General features: G+C 47.0%; 1 protein-coding gene across 5 annotated transcripts in view; it reads right to left on the bottom strand.

Annotated features, from left to right (window-relative positions):
• TCF3 (transcription factor 3) overlaps positions 1-16,432 on the bottom strand; it is a 94,497-nt gene extending 78,065 nt beyond the window's left edge. For 3 of the 5 annotated variants that reach the window (XM_031948142.1, XM_031948145.1, XM_031948146.1), the window contains exons 1-3: positions 15,309-15,848; positions 11,789-11,908; positions 1,345-1,417 (exon numbers count right to left, since the gene is read on the bottom strand). In XM_031948142.1, the coding sequence (XP_031804002.1) occupies positions 1,345-1,417; positions 11,789-11,860 (145 nt within the window). In that variant the 5' untranslated portion in view covers positions 11,861-11,908; positions 15,309-15,848. Of the gene's footprint in view, positions 1-1,344; positions 1,418-11,788; positions 11,909-15,308; positions 15,849-16,213 lie in introns of those variants that run through there. The other 2 variants (XM_031948143.1, XM_031948144.1) reach the window with 2 other exon arrangements.
• Positions 16,433-19,676: the final 3,244 nt, after the last annotated feature.

Genomic DNA, 19,676 nt, shown 5'->3' with positions numbered 1-19,676 from the left:
AGCTGGGAGGGCCCCTAGAACCCAGGAGGTCAGAGCTGGGAGGGCCCTTAGAACCCAGGAGGTCAGAGCTGGGAGGGCCATTAGAACCCAGGAGGTCAGAGCTGGGAGGGTCCTTAGGACATGGAATCAACCAGCCTAAATCATCTGGCTTGCTAATGGGGAAAACTGAAGTTCACTCACTCTGTTGCTCTTTCAAGTTCCCTACCCACTTCAGGAATCTCTTACAAAATAACCTTGAGCATAAGTATTCTGCTTCAGTGTCTCTGTGATGAGTTCCTCTGCTCAATGAGCTCTAGCGTGTCAAAATATCTTCTAAAGTGTGATGTCTAAACCTGAATATGATATTCCACCAAAAGTCTGACCAAGGCTTAGGATAGCCCTCACATGTACTGTGTTCCTACTAGTTCACCTTAAGATTATATTAGTTTTATAAAAAAATTTTAAAGCGCACATACCTTAACAGTGACTCATTCTAGGTTTAAGGTGCACTTAGATCGCTCCAGATCTCTATCCCCAATCCCTCAGGCCACAGGAAATGCTAGCCAGCTCAGCCAGCTCTCTACTTATTTAGTGCTTCTCTATTTAAATTTCTTTATCTACTACAGGATTTTACATCATCCTTGTCCAACTTCCAGGTGTTTATTTTCTTCTAAAGTCTATCTACCCTCTGTAGAATTAGTTATTCTTTCATCTTAAGATTCTCCACCTCCCAAGCCCACACATTATAGGCATTTCTCCATCTATAAACAATGTAAGGAGAAATCAATTCTTCCACAGGACTCCAGCCTTCCCCATCTTGATCCTTAATTTATCACAATAATGATGGCAACAAAACAAAATGGGGTTCCGAGATCCAACTAGTGTCTTTTCCTATTAAATCCCTGATCGATGAGCAGCAAAAAACAGGTCCCTAGGACAATCTCCCACCTCCATGTCAACTCCCTCCACTGTGAAGAGCAATTTTCCAACAGCCCCTGCAAAGACATCTGAAGGTCACTTAGCAGGGGACCAAGTGGGAAACATTTATCCAAAGCTGCGTTGGGTAGCAATTTTCCAGGAAAGGTCCGGTTTCTTGATTGGGAAGCCACCAGCTTCCTTGCTTTTACTTTGCTTCTTCACTGATCTCTCCTTCTCCCCTCAAGTTAAAAAATGGTATCAGGAGTTGATAGCTCCCAGGCTTTCTGGGATAATCATCAGACAAACGGAGGCCAAAGGGTGGAAAAGACAGGACCTGATGACATTAGTAACTCCAAGCAAGAGGCCCAGCTTGGGGGAGGGAGAACAGCATACACTTTGGTTTATTTCACTATTTGAGAGAACAGTAAGGAAAAAAAATCACGATACCTGAGCCTCCAAACTGAGTGCTGGTCAACGTGGTGGGCCTGGATTTTCCATTGGCTACTGGCAGCGGGAACATCTAGAAAACAGAGAGATAGAAACAGAGGGACAGAGAAAGATAGAGGATGGAGGGGGAGAAAAAAAGAAAAAAAAATTTGGATGAGACTGTTGATTAGGAACGGGACCTAACTTTTGGTATCAGAGGTAGAACATGCAAAAAATTTTTTTAGCCTCAGGTGGAACTTTTAAACAAAACTGTAATGTTGAATCTTGGAGCCCCCAAATACTTAGAGATAATTAGACGTCAAACTTCTCATTTGAAAGGTGGGACAACTGAGGCCAGAGCAAGGAAAAGACTTGCCTGGTATTTCCTAGCAAAATCAGTGGCAGGACTGGTTCCAGGGCTTTGAGTCTCTTTCCTAGGGTCCAGGGCTGTATAAAGCGAAAGATACTGGGGATTATGGCTGAGTTTAAGGGGCTTCAATTTCTCCTGCACTCATGGCTCAGAGGTGTGAGCCATGGAAAACTACTGGAGGAAAATGAGATGCTCTGTGGTTTTATTCCTACTAAAGAGGCTTTAATTCCTGTATATCAAGAAAAAGCCATGGCAGGATATCCTTTTTTCTGAACAGGTTTATTGGACCAATGAGGAATACCACAGTGTTCCTGGTCTTCAACAAGCACCATGAACCCTGAGTCAACTAATGGGCAAGATGGACAGATTTGGACTAAATAATATCAATGAGGTAGAGTCAGAATAGTAGAACCTAGAGAAGTCATTAATGGGTCAATGCCAATTTCAAAATTAGTCTCTATTGCTTAAAAACTATGGATCTGCTCTTAGCAATGTATCATCTAAGCAGTTTAATCTACAATAATAATAATAATGGGAAAACATTTATAAAATGTGTATGAAAATTATTATAAGCATTTATTGTTCACCTACGATGTGCCTGACACTGTGCTAAGTGCTTTTTACAAATGTCTCATTTGATCCTCACAACAACCTTAAGGTCCTGTTCTGATGATCCCTATTTTACAGATGGGAAAACCAAAGCACATTAAAGTTAAGTGATTTGCCAAATGTCACACAGGCTGAATTTGAACTCAGGTCTTTCTGATCCTGGGCCTATTACTCTATCTACTGCGTTACCTAGCTATAGTGATACTTAAAAGGCATACCTGGAAAGTCCTATAACTTCAATCAATTAGCCACACTCCCGTAAAGAAAAATGTGGCCTAGAAATAGTTCTCCTAAAAAAGATCAGGGAGTGCTTGTGGACTCCAAGCATGCACCAACCATCAGATACAGCCATCATACGGATTTTGTGATGGTAGACTGTGATAAAAAGCCCAGGCTGAGACTGGACTGAGGCGTGTCCAGGCCCTCAATCTTCTGCCTGGAAAACCGTGCCCAGTTGTGAACCACAAAACACAGAAAGGAGATGGGCAAGTGGAATACATCCAGGAGGATAGTGGGAAGATGATGTCACATAAGATCCAATTAAAGCAGACGGGGACATTCAGCCCTTGAAGTTTTTGAATATCTGAGGGGTTGCTATGAGAAAGAAGGATCCCATTTGTTTTGCTTGGCCCTAAAAGGCAGAAAGTAAGAGAAATAAGACATGAACCACAGAGGAAGATCCAGGTTCTATTTGTAGGAAAACCACCAAGTACTTGGAGCTATCCAAACTTGGGATGGGTTGTTTTGACCCTTGTGAGGATTCCCCTGGAGGAATCTTTCAAGCAAATCAAAGAAACAAGAGAAGGGAATCCTGTTAAATCAGGTGACACTGAAGGTCTCTTCCCACTCCAAGTCTGTCATTCTACGAATTTTTAAGATCTCTCTTAGCACCCAGCACTTTTTACTGAAAGGAATGGGGGGGGGGGGGAGTTCAGTGAGGAACTATTTCAATCTACTTCCCTGCCATCTGCCAATGGGCAAAAAACTCTCCACCTCTCTGAGCCTCAGTTTCCTCATTATATGTGTATGGAGGAGGGAGGGGCATTGAGGAGAATGGACTGGTAGATGAAAGTAAGGATTTGTTCATATAAAGAAGTGAGAAAGGAAGAAGTGAGGACCTCAAGCTGGAAAGGACCTCAGCTGCAGGGAAGGGAAGAACCTGGCATCCTAAGACAGGGGTCCTCAAACTTTTTAAATAGGGGACCAGTTCACTGTCCCTCAGACTGTTGGAGGGCCGGACTATAGTAAAAACAAAAACTTTGTTTTGTGGGCCTTTAAATAAAGAAACTTCATAGCCCTGGGTGAGGAGGATAAATGTCCTCAGCTGCTGCATCTGACCCACGGGCCATAGTTTGAAGACCCCTGTCCTAGGAATAGAGCTGCAGGTGAGATTTGAAGCCAGGTCTTCTGATATGATTGGAAAAGGAGATTGGGACCAAAGTAGGGGAGATGGAGAAGGGGAGGGAAGGGAAATAAGCTCCAATAACTCCAGGCTAAAGACTTTGTACCTTCTCAGAGTCACTAGAGGGGTCTGGGCAGAAGTGATAGGGAGGTAAATAGAAAGCTACTATAGAAATCTAGCAGAGAGATGAGACCTGGACTAGTCTGGTTCCCATCCTCCCTTTATTCTGTCTTTCTGTTACCTGGAAAAACTGCCTGGGTATTTTAATTCTTCAAAGATGAGGCAGATTAGCAGCATTAAAAAAAAAAATACTAAAGACAGAAACCAGTCTATCCCTCTGGGGCTGAGAACCCTCCTCCTGAAAGCAGCTGGAAAACAAGGGACTCTGCGTCCTGAAAAAGGGGCTGAAGAAGGTCTGGGCCTGGGATGTCACTGGATGGGAAGATCTATCAAGCAAAGAAACTTCCTTCTGTCAAACCAAATTGCCCCTTTCTTTGTAACTTGTAGTCTCAAGAGAAAGGCCTACAATTTGTAGAAGTAAAGGGATAATTTATCTAAGATCACACATATGGCCAGTATGGGTAAGAAACAAAGCTAAAATTCAGATCTTCTGGCCCCATGGCAGCCCTGGATCCACTAGAACTAGCCATGGGTTTCCCACTTTTATTAGAAAAGGTCTAGCAAAGTGATTATCATAATTAATTCAATGGACTCTATCTAACCATTAAGGAGTTTTAGGTACTTGATAAAGGCATTCTATTGTCCTCATTTCACAAAGAACTCTGAAAAGGACTAGTGAATTGCAGGGAGTTATGCAATGTCAGCGACAGAATGTGCACCCGGTTCTTTTTACCCCCATGCTCATCATTCTTTCTCCTAAAGGCAACTGAGATGAAGTTTGATACCCTGAGCCTGTGAGATCTGGTTAGTGGAGGGAGATGCCTCGGCTCATCCTCTCCTTAGGAGGCAATTCAAGCTGTGAGCCTGGGGTCTGGAAAGCCCCACAAGCCTCTGTGGGCTATTCAGGGTACCAGCCTGCTTTGAAGCCTGGCTGGGAGTGGCTACCTTCCTGCCCATCTCTATCCCAGCCTTCAAAAATGACTTTAAGTCCTCCAAGAAGAGGACCCATGGATTATTTTTCTGCAATGCTTTAAGATTCTCCCAGGGCACTTTTCCCATAACACCTCTTTTACAGGAGATGAAAAAAACTTGATAATGTTAAGTCATTTGTCCAGGATCACATAGCAAGGAGTGGTCCAGTGGTAAGAGTGCTAGAATTTGGAGGCAGAGAACTCCAGTCTGACTCTGGCCCCAATGCTGGCTCTGGGGAATCTTTCACAAGTCCCTTCTCAACCCTGGACATAATGGTCTAATCTATAAAATCAAAGATAAAGGAAGGGGGTGGACTAAAGCAAGTACTCTTATTCTGGGCTCTATAAATGGTAGGATTTTTTTTTGGGGGGGGGGATAACTCTTTCAGAATACTTGGTTTTCTTTGAAAAACCATATGAACGTCATTTTATGCATTTAAACACCTTCTTCTGAAGCTTCCAATCTATAGGTTTTACCAGGCTCACAACCATGGGGTACAGGTCACAAAAGAAGGTGAAAAGTCACTGGTCCCAATGCTCTCAAGTCTTTTCTGCCTTTATAGCTACCCATGAACCCAGGATCTGACCACCTACAGGTCTCTCTGGCAAAACCCAGACCCACGATGAGAGAGCTCTTTTCTTGAAACATTTCCATCACTATTTCTCCAACCACACAGCTTAAAGCTCCCCTCTGGGAGGCAGGGATAATGCTTCATATTGAGGTATCCTTCCCATGAGATGGGCCAGGATAGACCTAGGCACAATAGGAAATAGTGACTGACCAATTGAAATAAGTGGTATTCTTATCTGACCCAGGGATAGCACAAAAAAGGGTTCTGGAGTAAGAATTGGGATAACCAGGTTCCCCCCTGCCCTTGACTCACTATTCTGATGTTCTTTCCAACTCTGACATCCTGGATTCTAGGGGTCCTCCCACTCTGACCTCCTGGGTTCTAAGGGCCCTCCCAGCTCTGACCTCCTGGGTTCTAAGGGCCTTCCCAGCTCTGACCTTCTGGGTTCTAGGGGCCCTCCCACTCTGACCTCCTGGATTCTAGGGGCCCTCCCAGCTCTGACTGGGATCTTAGGATCAGACAATTGAGTTCTAAATCTATCACTATCTCCCTGTGGGAAACTAGTCAAGTTATTTCCCAGATCAAGGTTTCTGCCTTCCAGTTTAGGGATTCCTCAACTATCTTTTCCATATGACTTTGGGCAGAGCCCTGTAAAGTTAAAAACCAAAACCAAAACCAAAACTACTGTGCATCAGCTTTTTTCCTACAGTCTAGGATAGCTCAGCCACAGAATCTGAAACTGGAAGGAAGCTCAACTATGTCTCCATTTTACAGATGGGGAAAATGAGGCTTGGAGAAGGGGCATTACTTGGCAAGGCAGATAGCAGAGCCAGAACTGGAAGGAGGAACTCTTGACTCTGAAGCCAAACCTTTCCCCAGTGGACCCTGCAAAGGAGGGCTGGCAGTTGGGGCTTTGAGGTGTCAGGACACAGAAATGAGCTTCAATGAATGAACCTGAGTTCACTGAGCACTGCCTCCTGTTTTGTCTTACTGGCAACCCTTTTTTTGGCTTTGCTTTCTGCTTTGGGGGCTTCCTCCCCCTTGCTATTTATAGACCTGCTTTATAACCTTCTGCCCACCCACACATCTCCTAGGGGCGGTCCTGGAAGACACCCAGGCCCCCCACTCTGGGATCCCTCCCCCAACCTCCTGGCAGACACGTGAGCCCTTCCTTCCCCTCTCCCTCTCGGCTTTGTGGCAGGGGATGAGCTGTGGGGCCCCCAGCTGACGTGTCATTTCTGCCACACGCACTCACTCTCGAGCGCACACATACACAAAAACACACCAAAAAACAACTCTCTACCTCCCTCTTTACCAGCTTTCCCCTTCTCTGCTCTAGGGTACAGAAGAGGAGAGAGAAGAGGCTGAGTACCATCTTTCCCTCTGCCTGTCTCTCCACCTCTCTATATTTACCTCCCAAATTTTGACATCATAACATAACTGGAAATTGGGTTCAGCAGAAAAAACCCTAAGCCCCAGGGGAGTCAGCAACATAGTCTTCTAAGCCTCAGTTTTGTTACTAATAAGAATAGTTACCATATGAATACCATTTTAAAAATGAGGATCAGAGAGGTTAAATGATTTCCCTGGAGCCAGACAGTATCAGAGGCCAAGCTCTTTCTGATTCCCAAGTCTAGCACTTTATCCTAAGTTACCTTGCAAAGCACTTTACATGATTTATCTCATGCAATCATAACAATCCTGGTAAGAGCCAAGTTATCTTGCTTCTCTCACACTCAAGTTTTCCCACCTGCAAAGGGGAAGGCTGCAGTCGATGGTTTCTGTGGTCCTTCTAACTTGGAACATGGTGCATTCTGTGGTCCCCTCATGTTTCTGACAATCTATAAGACTACACTGTTTTTAACTCACAGGCCCAAGGACAAGGAATCCACCCACCAGCTTTCTTTTACTGGCCTGACCTAACAGGCAGAGGAGTTTATTAATCAGGGCAATTGTTTTGAAGGACTGGGCAAAAGAAGTGGACCTGGCCAGTGTTTGGGGCTCCAAACTTGTGGTCTCAGCCACCCATGCTTGTTATGGGCTGATGCCCAGGGACATTTCAGTTTGACAAAACAACTCTGAAAAGAAACGCAAATTACTGAAGCACAGAAAAAAAAATAAAAAAAAAAAAACTGCCTTAAAAATACCGCTTGTCTTTTCCGGAGGCTAAGTAGAGCTGGTTCTCCCTGCAGGTCTTTTTTTCTGAGAAGAGGAGAGTGGTTTACATGTTTTAGGTTAAAATGGATTTAATCTGGGAAATGAGGCCTGGAATCTATTCCCAATTATGCCACTGACTTGCTGTGTGATCTTGACCAAGTCACTTCCATGCTTTACCCTTCCCAGATATTAGTCTCTTGCTCTATAAAACGTAAAATTTCAAAAAGTAATGATTGAGCATCAGCCATGTGTAAGCCCTGTGTGAAAATAAGAAGGACATGACCTGAGCCTTCCAGATTCTTATAGAAGCATATAAAAGCATAGTGGACTGAGTTGCACTGAATGACTCAATAATGCTGATGGTTAAGCCTTGGAGAGGTTTTATATTCATTCTCTTCTAGGACTTTGTGAGGGGCAAGGGGGAGGTTTTCCAAGTATTGCCATTCTCTTTTGGCAGCTAGGTAAGTGGCCTAGTGAATGAAATGAGTCCTCAGCCTGAAGTCAAGTACACCTGAGTTCAAATCCAGCCTCTGAAACCTAGTGGCTAAGTGATCTTGGGCAAGGGAATTCAACTCTAATGGCTTTAAGTTTCCTTAGCTATAAAATGGGATAACAACAGTACCCAACTCCTAGGGTTGTTATGAGGCTCAAATGAGATAATATTTCTACAATGCTTTGCAAACCTTTAGATGCTGTATCAGTGCTGGCTCTTGTAATATTTTAGATAAGGAGCTGAGGCTCAGAAAAGTTACAGGGCTTGCCTGGGGTCAGAGCTAGGAAAAAGTCTTGCCGACTCCCAGCTGAGTGTTCCATTCTCTATGCCCCGTTACCTGCAATAGAATTGCTAGGGTACTGGGCCTGATCCTTGATCTGAAACAGATTCATTATTTATCCGTAGAGAAGTCATTTTTGTTCTCATCTGTAAAGGGGATAAACAACCCTCTCTTCTTCAAGGGACATTCTAGGACCAATCAAGATATCAGATGGAATACATTTGTTTTGAAAACTTAAAAGCCATCCTTGATAAAAATTTGTGCTTTTATCTACCTCTCTCATCGGATCAACTTCTTATAGAAACAATGAGGCATAGTGGAGATAACCAGTATAAAAAAGGGCAGTGAGGTTTAAAGGCAAGAACTCTGAGCTGGCAGTCAGAAGATCAACTTTAGGGGCCCTCTCTGGCTTCCAGGTTCAAACATGAAATCCTCTACTTGCCTTTTAAAACCCCAAGAACTTGCCCCTTTCCTACCTTTTCAGCTTTCCAACACCTTCCTCTGCCCAGTACCCATTCTTCCAACCAATAACACAGGCCTCCTGGCTGGTCTTTACTCAAGATACAGCATCTCTCACTCTCAACATTTTCCTTTGTTGTCCTCCATGCCTGGAACACTCCTTATCTCATCCCCTCCAGACCTTCTTGGCTCCCTTCTGCAAGAAGCCTTTCCTGATCCCCTTACTACCTCCTTCTGTTGATGATTTCCAAGTTATTCTGTCTATATTGTATCTTATTTATCCACAATTGGTTATAATGTCTCTTCCATTAGACTGAGAGTTTCTTGAAGACAGGGACTGGCTCTTGCCTTGCTTTGTGCTTCAGAGTATCTGGCATATAGTAGGCATAGTAAATGTTACTTGGTAACTAGGCAGATTATTCTCTGATCCTTTAGCCTGGGCCAACCCATACCAGTAGAAATCCTTGAGTAGCAGCTTGATGTAGTGAAAAAAAACTTACTAAGTCTAGAATCAAGAAGATCAAAGTTCAGATATCTTGCCTTATTCCTTCCCAAAATACACAATTTGGAGAGCATAATTCAGGGAAGTTCCTAGATCCAGGAATAATAGTAGTAGGCAACATTTATATGGCCTTCAAAAGTTTGCCAAGTATCTTATGTTTATTACCTCATTTGAGCCTCCCAAAGGAGGTGGTGGTGATCATTAATCATTTTCAAGTATGTCTGACTCTTCATGACCCCATTTGGGATCTTCCTGGGCAAGATACTGAAGTGGTTTGCTATTTCCTTCTCCAGATCATTTTACAGACAAGGAAGCTGAGGCAAACAGGATGAAGTGACTTGCTCAGAATCATACAGCCAATAAGAGTCTGAGGCCAGATTTCAACTGAAGAGATCCCAAAAAGATGATTCTGACTCTAGGCTCAATACTCTATCCAGTGTGTCACCCAGATGTTTCTGGGAAGTAGGTGCTATTATTATTTTTCATCTTATAGACTAGGAAACTAAGATAAACAGAGGTGAAGTGATTTGCCTAGATTCTCACTACTTTAGAGTCTGAGGACAAATTCAACTTCAAATTCAATTCAAATTCAATGATGACAGGTCCAGTGCTCTGCCCATCTTGAACTCTTGGTCCAAAGTCCTCTGGGTAGCTGAAAGTAGGACTTGAATCCTGATTTTTGGATTCTGGGGATCTTTCCAAGCACCATACTGTTTTTGTTACAGATGGGGAAATTGAGGCTAAAGTCAATAGACTGGCACTATTACTAATAAAAATGCCTGACGGCTATATAGTGTGCTTTTTTTGGGGAGAGGCAATCAGGGTTAAATGGCTCGTCTAGTGTCACACAGCTAGTGCTTGAGGCTACCTTTGAACTCAGGTCCTCCTGACTCCAGAGCCAGTCCTCTATCCATGGTATCACCTGGGTGCTCCCTCATCTATAGTTTTTAAGATATTCCAAAAGCTTCATAATGGAAATTGTCATTCAAATCTCCCAATAACTCTGTGAATTAAGGTTTATTATACCCTATTTTATAGATGGGGAAACTGAGGTAAGGTAGTACAAGTCATTTGCCCATGTTCACAGAGCAAGGAAATACCAAAAATGAAGTTCTTAATCCAGGTCTCCCTGACAAGCTTCCCTCAGACCTCTTATCTCCTATGAAGTGGTGACCAACCAAGACACTGGGAGGGATGAATGGGATAGTAGGAGTATCACAAGATCTGGGGGAAAAGGGGCTATAAAAGAGTGGGGGATTGGATAGTAGTAAGTTCAGATCAAAACCTCATCCACTAGCATAACATCCACCTCATCTCTCTTCCAACCAGGTTTGCCTCCTTTCAGACACTGCTCAATTTGTTAATAAACACTGATTAAGCATCTATTATGCATCAGACATTGCATCAAGTTTTAGAAATACAGAGAAAGGCAAAAGACAGGCCTGTCCTAAAGGAGCTCCCAGTCTAGGGGGAGACAACAAGCTCTGTGCAAGCCAGATATACTGGAAATGAGCAACAGAGGGAGGGCACTGAATTAAGAGAGGCTGAGAACAGCTTCATGCAGAAGATGTTATCTTTTTGAAATGGCAGCCTCTGCCTAGCCTTGTGGGTTGGGGAAATCGGAGAAGAGACACGGGTTTTGATCCCAGTTCTGTTACTATTTTGCCAGAAGGGCCTGACCCTTTCTCTATGCCTCATTTCCCCCAAAACTAAGGTTCTTGACCCGGGGTCCATAAACTTAAAAAAAAAAAAAAAAGTACAATTTGATAACCTGTATTTTAAAAGAACTGATTTCCATTGTAATTCCAGGTTCTTTATTTTTTTACATTTTGAAAACCTTATTCTGAGAAGTCCATCCATGAGTTTCCAAAAGGTACAGGACACAAAGACTAGAAGCTCTTTCTAAGATCTCTTCTATATCTGAGGATCCTTCCTCTCCCAGAACACACACTCATCTACTCATGATCTAAGTTTAACAGCATCTGGAGGAGTCTGACAAGGCAAGCTGGAGGGGGGAAATGTGAGTTTCTTGAAAAAAAGCTTTTCTTCTTGAACCCTTAAGTGAATATAGTCTGCAGAAGGCCTGGGTGAGGAAGGCAAGAGGAGGCCCTCAGGAGTGTCCTCTGAGGAGAGGGAACAGCAGCACTCAGCTATATTTGGCTTGCAGGGGACAGGACACTTAAGGGCTTTACTGGATTGTGTTTTGTTCAGAGTTGAGAACAATTAAGTTCTTTCCACAAGAAGTTGACTTTTCACTCCCTGCATCTTCCCTTCCCATGACCCTCTGGAAATAGGGGACTGAAGGAGGCCATGTCCACTTGCCCCCATTTCTTCCTTCTCCCCAACAAGGGGATGCGGGAGTACAGAATTAGGAGGCTGTTTCTATCTTTGACAAGTGAAAAGGGGCAGTGAGAGCCGCAGGGCCTTCCTTTCCACAGATCCAGAGCAGAAGCCTGAGAAGTTGGGGGAGGAGGGGACACAGGACAATCAGGTCCTCCAGCCCTTTAAACAGCCCCCAAAGACTGCTTACCATGCTGAAGTCTAGCAAGTCACTGAGTTCTTTGTCTGTCCCGACTGCAGCCATCCTGTGCTGCTGATTCATACTCCCACAGACTCAACAGCGGCAACAGCTCCGGAGGGCCTGGAGACACTGTGGGGGATGGGAGGGGGGAAGGAATGGAGGAGATACATACATGTGTTGGGTGGGAATGAGATGAGGGGGAAAGAGGTGCACAAATGTAAGGTGAAGGGGAAGAGAGAGAGAAGTTAAGAGACACAGAGGAGGTAGAAAGATTGAGTAGTAGAGAGAATGACATGCACAGAGACAGAAATGGGAATCAAGGCCACACACGAGGAGGGGGGAAGGATAGGAGAACAACACACACATTAGGGAAGAGATAGAAGGGGAGGGAGAGACATATACCCACAGAGGGGAGGGGGGAGAGAACAGAGAGAAGAAGGGAGAAGTGAGAGACCCAGAGACAAGAGGGAGAAAAAGAGAGTGTCAGGGAGAACGGCAAACACACACACACCCCCCCAGAGATAAGAAGAAGGGAGAGACAAATTCAGAGAAAAAGGAGGATAGAGAGCCATAGGGGAAAAAAAAGGGAGGGAGGTAAGACCCATAGAGAAACAGGGGAAAAGACACATATACAGAGAAAAGGAAAGGGGAAGAGAACCTCATCAAGAATGGGAAAGAAAACAGACCCATAGAGAAAAGGGGGAGGGAGATACAGACCCACAGGTAATTGGGGGAGCGCGTGGAAGCAACACAAATCCAGAGAAGTTATGTGTGTGTTATGAGGAGGGGGGTGGTTAGAGAGACAAAAATCCACAGAAAAGGGGTAGAGACAAACCCAATCAGAAAAGGAGATACAGAAGAGAGACAGACCCATAGAAAGGTTGGGGGGGGGGGACATCGACGAGGGAGGGGGGGATACAAAAAGAGGGGAAAGGGAGGGAAAGAGAGAGAGCAGAGAGCTTTTAATGAAGGCTGAACTCCGGAGGGTGGGGGCGTTGACAGATGAATGTTTTGTAAACGCTAAAAACCCTGGCAAATCCTTCCCCATCTCAAAGGGGCCCCTGGCCGGCTGGGGGCCAGTGCACATGGCGCCCCGGGCGCTGAACAAGTTCCCCATTCAGGTTCACACTCGGATGTTTGTTTTGGGGGCTGCCGGCCTCCCAGCTCTGCTGGGGGTGAAGAGGGGGAAGACAATCAACCAATGAGAAAAGGATAGGGAGGAAAAATATGGGCCACTCGACATCTAGGGTGTAGGGCCAGTTATAGCCTTTGGGGGATCTTAAAGGGCCAGCCGGGCCCTTCCCTCTCTTAAAGGGGCAGCCCACCAGGCACTGAACAATACAGGGACACCCAACCACCACTAAATTAATTTCCTAAATTCCAGAAGCAAAGAGGTCCAGCTTAAAAAAAAAAAAAAAAAAAAAGAATTGTAGATACAGGCTTTCTTTCTGGAAATGGGAAGCAGAATTATTGGGGAGTAGGGGGAGAAGACAACTAAGGCTGCTTCCCACTCTTGTATACCTCTGGCAGACCCTGGAGTGATGGTGTGGGGAGAACAGAGACGAGCAGTGGAACTCTCTTAACACCTATAGCCAGAACTCAAATGTGGGGGGTGGGGAGAAATAAAAATTTCTCCCCCTTCTCGGAGCGGCCCCCAGCGCCAGATGTCAGGACGCATTTCAATGAAGTGCACAACACACAAGCGCGCGCACACGCACACACATCCCGAAAAAAAAAAGTTAAAAAAAAAAATCAAACGAGTAAAACTCGGCTCCTCCCCCCTTAGGTGGGGGGAGGGGAAAGGGTGCATGAGGATTTTAAGTAAGTCTAAAGCAGCACCTAGCATACAGTCGGCGCCCAATAAATATTTGTTGAGTTGAATATGCTTCTCCCCTAGAAAACAACAAAAGCCAATAAAGGTTTTTTATTTAAGGTAACTTGGGAAATAATTGCTCCCCTCCCTCGCCAGGCAGTCCTCGACTCTCTCCGAGGGTCCCCCGGGGGAGGATACCCGCTCAAAAACAAGAAAGGGAGGGAGAAGGGGGTAGCGTGTGGGGTGGGGGCGGAGAAGGGGGGCGTGGTGTGGGGGAGAACTATCCACCTGACTCAGGCTCAGAGAAAAGAAAATTGGGGGGACTGCCTCTAAACCAGACCCCCCCAAAAAAAATCACCAGAGATGTCTTTTTAAATTAACACCCCGCCACGGGAGCAAAATATAAAGGAGAAACTGACCTTTTCCACTTAATCCAGAAAAAGCACTAACTTCATGAATGAGAATAACTTTTTTCTCCCCAACCCCCTCTCAAAAGCTAGCTAACTTGGAATAGCTCAAGGAAAATGGGGGGGGAGTCCCGGAGGTGGTGGTGGAACTAAAGTGGGGGGGGGGAGAACAAGTGAAATCGATGAGCTCAGAAAGCGGCTGCCAGTCTCTTTCTTCCCTCCGCCCTCCTCGCCCCCACCCTCCCCGCAGCCAGGGCACGGGGAGCCCGGGCGGTGGGGATCCCTTTGAAGCCCACGGAGCGGCCGGGGCGTGTTATGCCTCAATCTGAAATCATTCACAGCAGTTTTGCCGCCGCATGCCAGCGGAGAAAGCCTTTCCCCGAGTTAACGCGGAGCAGATGTTCCACCGTACCCCTCCCCACCCCCGCACCCCCCCTTCTCACCCCCCACCCCATGTACTTCAACCTGAGACACCAGTAAGGAGAGGCACCTTCTTGCCTTCAGACAAAAGGGCTTTCCCCCCCCCCCCCTTTTCCCGGCCTGTTCCCAAACTCTGGGCCGGGGCCTGCAAATGCCAGTTCTTGGATTCCGCCTCTTCCCCCCCCCCCCCCCCCCCGCCCCACTTACATACTCACTCCACCAGGGGCAGGCCCCACTTAGGGGCTCTGGGGGAAGGGGAGGAGGGCGAGGGAGAAAGAACATGAGCCCCAGCCAAGCCAACCAAACTTTGAAGAACAGACCAAGTTGCAGTGTCCCGTCCCGTCCCGTCCCCTACCATCACCCCCCATCCCAGTCTATAAAGTTCAGGAAACTATAAGCACATTTGGGGGCGAAGCACAGGGCAAAAGGGGCAGGGGATCGGTCTTTCAGAGTACTCAGTACTCTTTCCCTCCACACCTCAAAAATAAGAAAAAGGAGGGGGGGGGAAGAGACCCAGCCTTTCCCTCCGGGCCCTTTAAACTTGGCTAACAGAACAATGAGTCCCCTCCAGCTGCCGCCTCCACCCCTCCCCCCAACCAGTGCCCCAGAGCTAGTCCCCAGGAAGCCACGGGGACCAGACAGCAAGACTGGCCCAGGGAAGGGGGGAGCGTTCTGCCCCACAACCACCCCCCCCTCACCTCTCTAAAGCACCATGCGTCCCCCAAACTTCCTCCCCTGGAAAAAGAACTGAGCCCAACTTTGTCGCGGCTCCAGCCCGGGGTGCCTACACAAAGCCCATGGGAGGGGGGCGAGAAGCCCCCAGCGCGGCGCGCCCCCACCCCATCTCCAGCCAGTTCCCCCATCCCCCCAGCCGGCGCAGGCTGTTTACCTTCTCGGTAAGAAATCGCATCCGGCGGGCGGGAAGCTGCGAGCCAGGGTCGCGAGGGTCGGGGGCATGAAACAGCAGCGGAGACGGAGGCGGCGGCGGCAGCGGCGTCCCCCCAACACCGCCCGCCCGCCCGGTCCTGCACCAGCCCGGCTCCTCGGGCCCGGAGGCGGCGTGGACAAAAGCGGCGGGGTCTGGCCGGGCGGGCTTCCCCAAGCCCCCCGCCGCCGCCCCGCGGCTCCGCGGGCGGCTGCTTTCCGACGACTCGCGCGTGGGCGCTTCGTCCCCTTCTCTGTTCCCCTTCCCCCCCAGCCCCTCGGCCGCCCCCTTGCTCCGTAGCTCGCGAGCGCCTTGGGCCCCGCGAGGCAGCGGCGCGCGGGGCTCCCCGGCCGCGTTCCAAGCGCCGCTACAACGTATCCGCCCTGGTCGCCGCCGCTGCCGCCGGCGCGCGCTCACATCCGAGCCCTCCGGAACCCCGGGGCTCCGCTACAATTGTAACCACTTCATCTTCCTGCGGCAGGAGACATGTTCCAACCCTTCCCCCCCCCCCCCCCCCCCCCCCCCCCCCCCCCCCCCCCCCCCCCCCCCCCCCCCCCCCCCCCCCCCCCCCCCCCCCCCCCCCCCCCCCCCCCCCCCCGCTCCTCCCACCCCCTTGGTATCCTTCCGCCGTCGCTGTCCAGCGGCCCCGCGAGCAGACTGGCGGGCTGCAGTAAGAGTGGGCTCCGGGGTGGACGGCCCCCGGGCCCTTGGAGGGCGCGAACTCTGAGCGCAGTTCTGAGCTTTCCCTAGCTAGCCGGGAAAGGAGAGAGAATTTTGCAAGAACAGGAAGAATTCCCCTCCCCCAAGTGCAAAAAAACCCAAACCACCACCACCAACAACCCATAAGTGATTTTTAGAAGACACCCTACCCCTCTTTTGGGCTTCTTTAAAAACTCCTTGTGTCTGTTATTCGGCTGGTTCCCCGACCCTCCGATTCTGAACCCGTTCCTGCCATGAGCTCCCTGGAAGGGGGAAAAGGGGGAAAGAGTATGGAGATGATGACCGGGAAGAACCAGAGAGACTATATGGGGCCCGGGAGGGGGAAAAGAGAGCAAGGCCGGGGCAGGGTCGGGGGGAAGGCAGTGCGGGAAAAGGACTATGTTTCTTAGCGGAGGAGCACGTGTGAGTCTAGATTTAGCAAGGGGGAGGGAGAGAGGAAGAAGGAGGCATGACGACACAGGGAGGATCAGGAGATGGAATGATAAGCCCGCAGGGCACCATCCAACTAGAGGGTGCGCCGTACGTGATTGGCAGGCCCATTGACTAGTCCTTTGCAGGCTCCTGCCTCCTTTCCTCTTTTCCACCTCCCTTTCTCCCCTCCCCTCTTTTCTCCTCCCCTCTTCTTCCCTCCCCTGGCCCGGCCCGGCCGGGCTCCTCCCTCCTAGCTCTGCCCAGCGCCCACTGTGGAGGCCGGACTTTCTGAAGCGAGAGGCCGCGAGAAGCGGTTAGGGGGTGGGTTAGTGGGTTGGGTTTTTTTTTTTTCTTTCTGCTATTGGGTTCTCATCTCCCTCCCGCACTCAGACTCCAGAGCTGCCTGCTTTACCTTGTTCTGGGTTTTACTTACTGGAGGGGGTAGGGCCTAGGTTCATTTGCAAAGTATCCCTGGAGGGAAGGGGAGCCATTTGCCTGGGGAGAGGGGCTGTTGCAGACCAGCTAGGAGGAAGGGAATGAACCTCCGAGAACTACTTTACACTTTTGTATTTGTCTCTCTGGGGACTCCCTAAACCCCGGGAGGGATCTGGAGCCATTGGACAGAGGAGATGAGTGAGGCCCAGGGAGGGCCAGAGGTCACAGGTCACTGAGAGAGTTAGTGACCAAGGCAGAATAAGGACTCTAGTGTCCTGCCCTCCACTCCAGGGCTTCTTCCAGGGCATTACCTCTCTCTATGTGATCCTGTAACTCTGGCTCAGTTTGTTAATTGAATTTTGTTTGAATCTGAAGTGGGGATTGGCCTCCTGTGGAGTTTCCGAGATCGTGGAATTAAAACTTCAGAGTAGAAAAAATAATCGGGCACATTTTATTTGTACTTTTAGGTTTACAAAGTGTTTTCCACAATGGATTAAGGTGTCCAGGTTGGCTCCATTTTAAAAGAACCTCAGGATATAGAATGTTGGAATTGGATGAAATCTTAGCCCAATGCCTGGCACATAGATTGTGCTTATTGAATGAATTACTGAATGTTATAAATAGAATGTCATAACTGGGACAGAACTTAGAGCATAAAATGTCAATGCCAGAGGAAACCTTAGAACTTAAAGCATGAATTATTAGAGCGAGAACAGATTTTAAACATAGATTATAGAATGTCAAAGCTGGAAATTACCTCAGTGATTCCTTAGTCTGACTTTTAAAGATGGGGAAACTGAGGACCAGAGAAGGAAAGGAACTTACCCAAGATGGTGACTCTGCTTACCTCACTAGTGTTATCAAAGTGAGATGAAATAATGTATAGGTTCCTCCCATCTTTGACATTTATGTACTGATATTAAACAACACCCCAGGTCTGACAATCTAAAAGTCCTCTCTACTCTTAACATCCTGTATTCTAAGGACCCTCACATGACTGACATCCAGTATTTTAAGGGCCTTCCCAGCTCTGACATCTTGTTTATAACCCTTCCCAGCTTTGATTCTATGTGCCATGTTGCAATATTCTCTTAGTCTATGTGAAGTCACAGAGTCATTGAAATGTCTGGAGAAACCAGAAAAGATCTTCAGCATTTACCAGAAATGAATGGCCTGTGGTGAACTTTGCAGAAGACATGGTCAAAGGGTAGAGAGTGCAATAGGGGCTGGATGGGTTGCGATCTCTATCAATGGCAGGAACTCTGGTATCTATAAGATCATGGCTCTGTTTGCATATTTGAATATAAAATCTTAAAATGAATGTAATTTATTGTTATCTTCATTATTAGCCTCCTCCTATTCCTGGGACCTGGGAGGTTTAATAGTTTCTCTCTGGGGACTCTACTGGAGATGCTAAGAAAAATAAATTTTATTCAGGAAACTAACGCCCCACAGGAGAGACAAAAAACCCAGCAACAAAGTAGATTTAGCTGTCTATCTGCTTCGAATCAACAACCAGATCTTTGGACTTTGGAAATGTGTTTTCTTTTTTGGACAAAGATGACACCCCTAAAGCCCCAGCATTGCAAAGGAGGGACAGCAAATAGGAGCTCAGATCTTGACTGTCTCACTATCATACAGGGTGACCTTGCTCAAGTTCCCCTCCCCTCCTTCTCTGTTCCTTTGTAAAATTCAATTCCATTCAGCAGATAGTTATTAAAAATATATTATGCAGATAGAGCACTGGCCTTGGAATCAGGGAGATTTATCTTTATTAGCTTAGATCCAGCCTCAGACACTTAATACCTGTTTGAGCAAGTTAGTTAACTCCATTTGCCTCAGTTTCCTCATCTGTCAGGACATCATGAACCATTCCAATATCTTTGCCAAGAAAACCCCCAAATGGAGTCAGAAGGAGTCAGACATAATTGAAGAAGAACGAAAACAACAAAATGTGTGAAGCCCTGTGGTAGATGCCATTGCTAGAGATATGAAGTTGAAAAAAGGAAACAGTTCTTACCCTGAAGTAGCTTATACTGTCTCAAAGTGGGAGTTGGGAACAGGGAAGAGAATGATGATAGGGAAACTGAATGGGGAGAGGGTAGCAGTGATAAGAGAATATGGGAAGCAGTGTGAGCTACAAGGCTTCACAAAAACCATATTTGTTATTGTTCACCTGTGCCTGACTCTTCATGATCCTATTTAAGGTTTTCTTGGCAGAGATCCTGGAGCAATTTGCCATTTCCTTCTCCAGATCATATTACAGATAAAGAAAATGAGGCAAATACAGTAAAGTGATTTACCCAGATTCACACAGATAGTAAGTATTTAAGGTTAGATTTGAACTCAAAAAGAAGAGGCTTCCTGATTCCAATCCAGGCACATTATCCACTATGGTGCCATCTAGCTGTCCTTCCCAAAAAAGGAGGTAGCATCCACATTTCGACTGAATGATCTCTGACATGCCTTCCAATTCTGGTATGATACAATGTCCTTCACTAGACCACAGACTCAGAACTGTGTCCCTGGCAGTATGGGTGGGCTGCTCCCAAGTCAGCTACAATTTCAGTTGGTAGTTCTTCACATTATATTAGTATATACAACATTCTGTCTCCCGACATTTTGCCTTTGCAATACCTTGTATCTTCCATGCTTGGAATGTTCTCCTTCCTTGTCTCTGATTTTTGGTATTTCTGGCTTCCTTTAAGACTCAAATCTTAGTTTCTGTAGGATGCATTTCCAGGTCATCTTCATTCCCCTGCCCAG

This window comes from Sarcophilus harrisii, chromosome 1 (genome assembly GCF_902635505.1).
Source record: "Sarcophilus harrisii chromosome 1, mSarHar1.11, whole genome shotgun sequence".
Classification (NCBI taxonomy): domain Eukaryota; kingdom Metazoa; phylum Chordata; class Mammalia; order Dasyuromorphia; family Dasyuridae; genus Sarcophilus; species Sarcophilus harrisii.
Note: the sequence above shows the minus strand (reverse complement) of the source record. Positions and strands in the feature narration are given on the sequence as shown.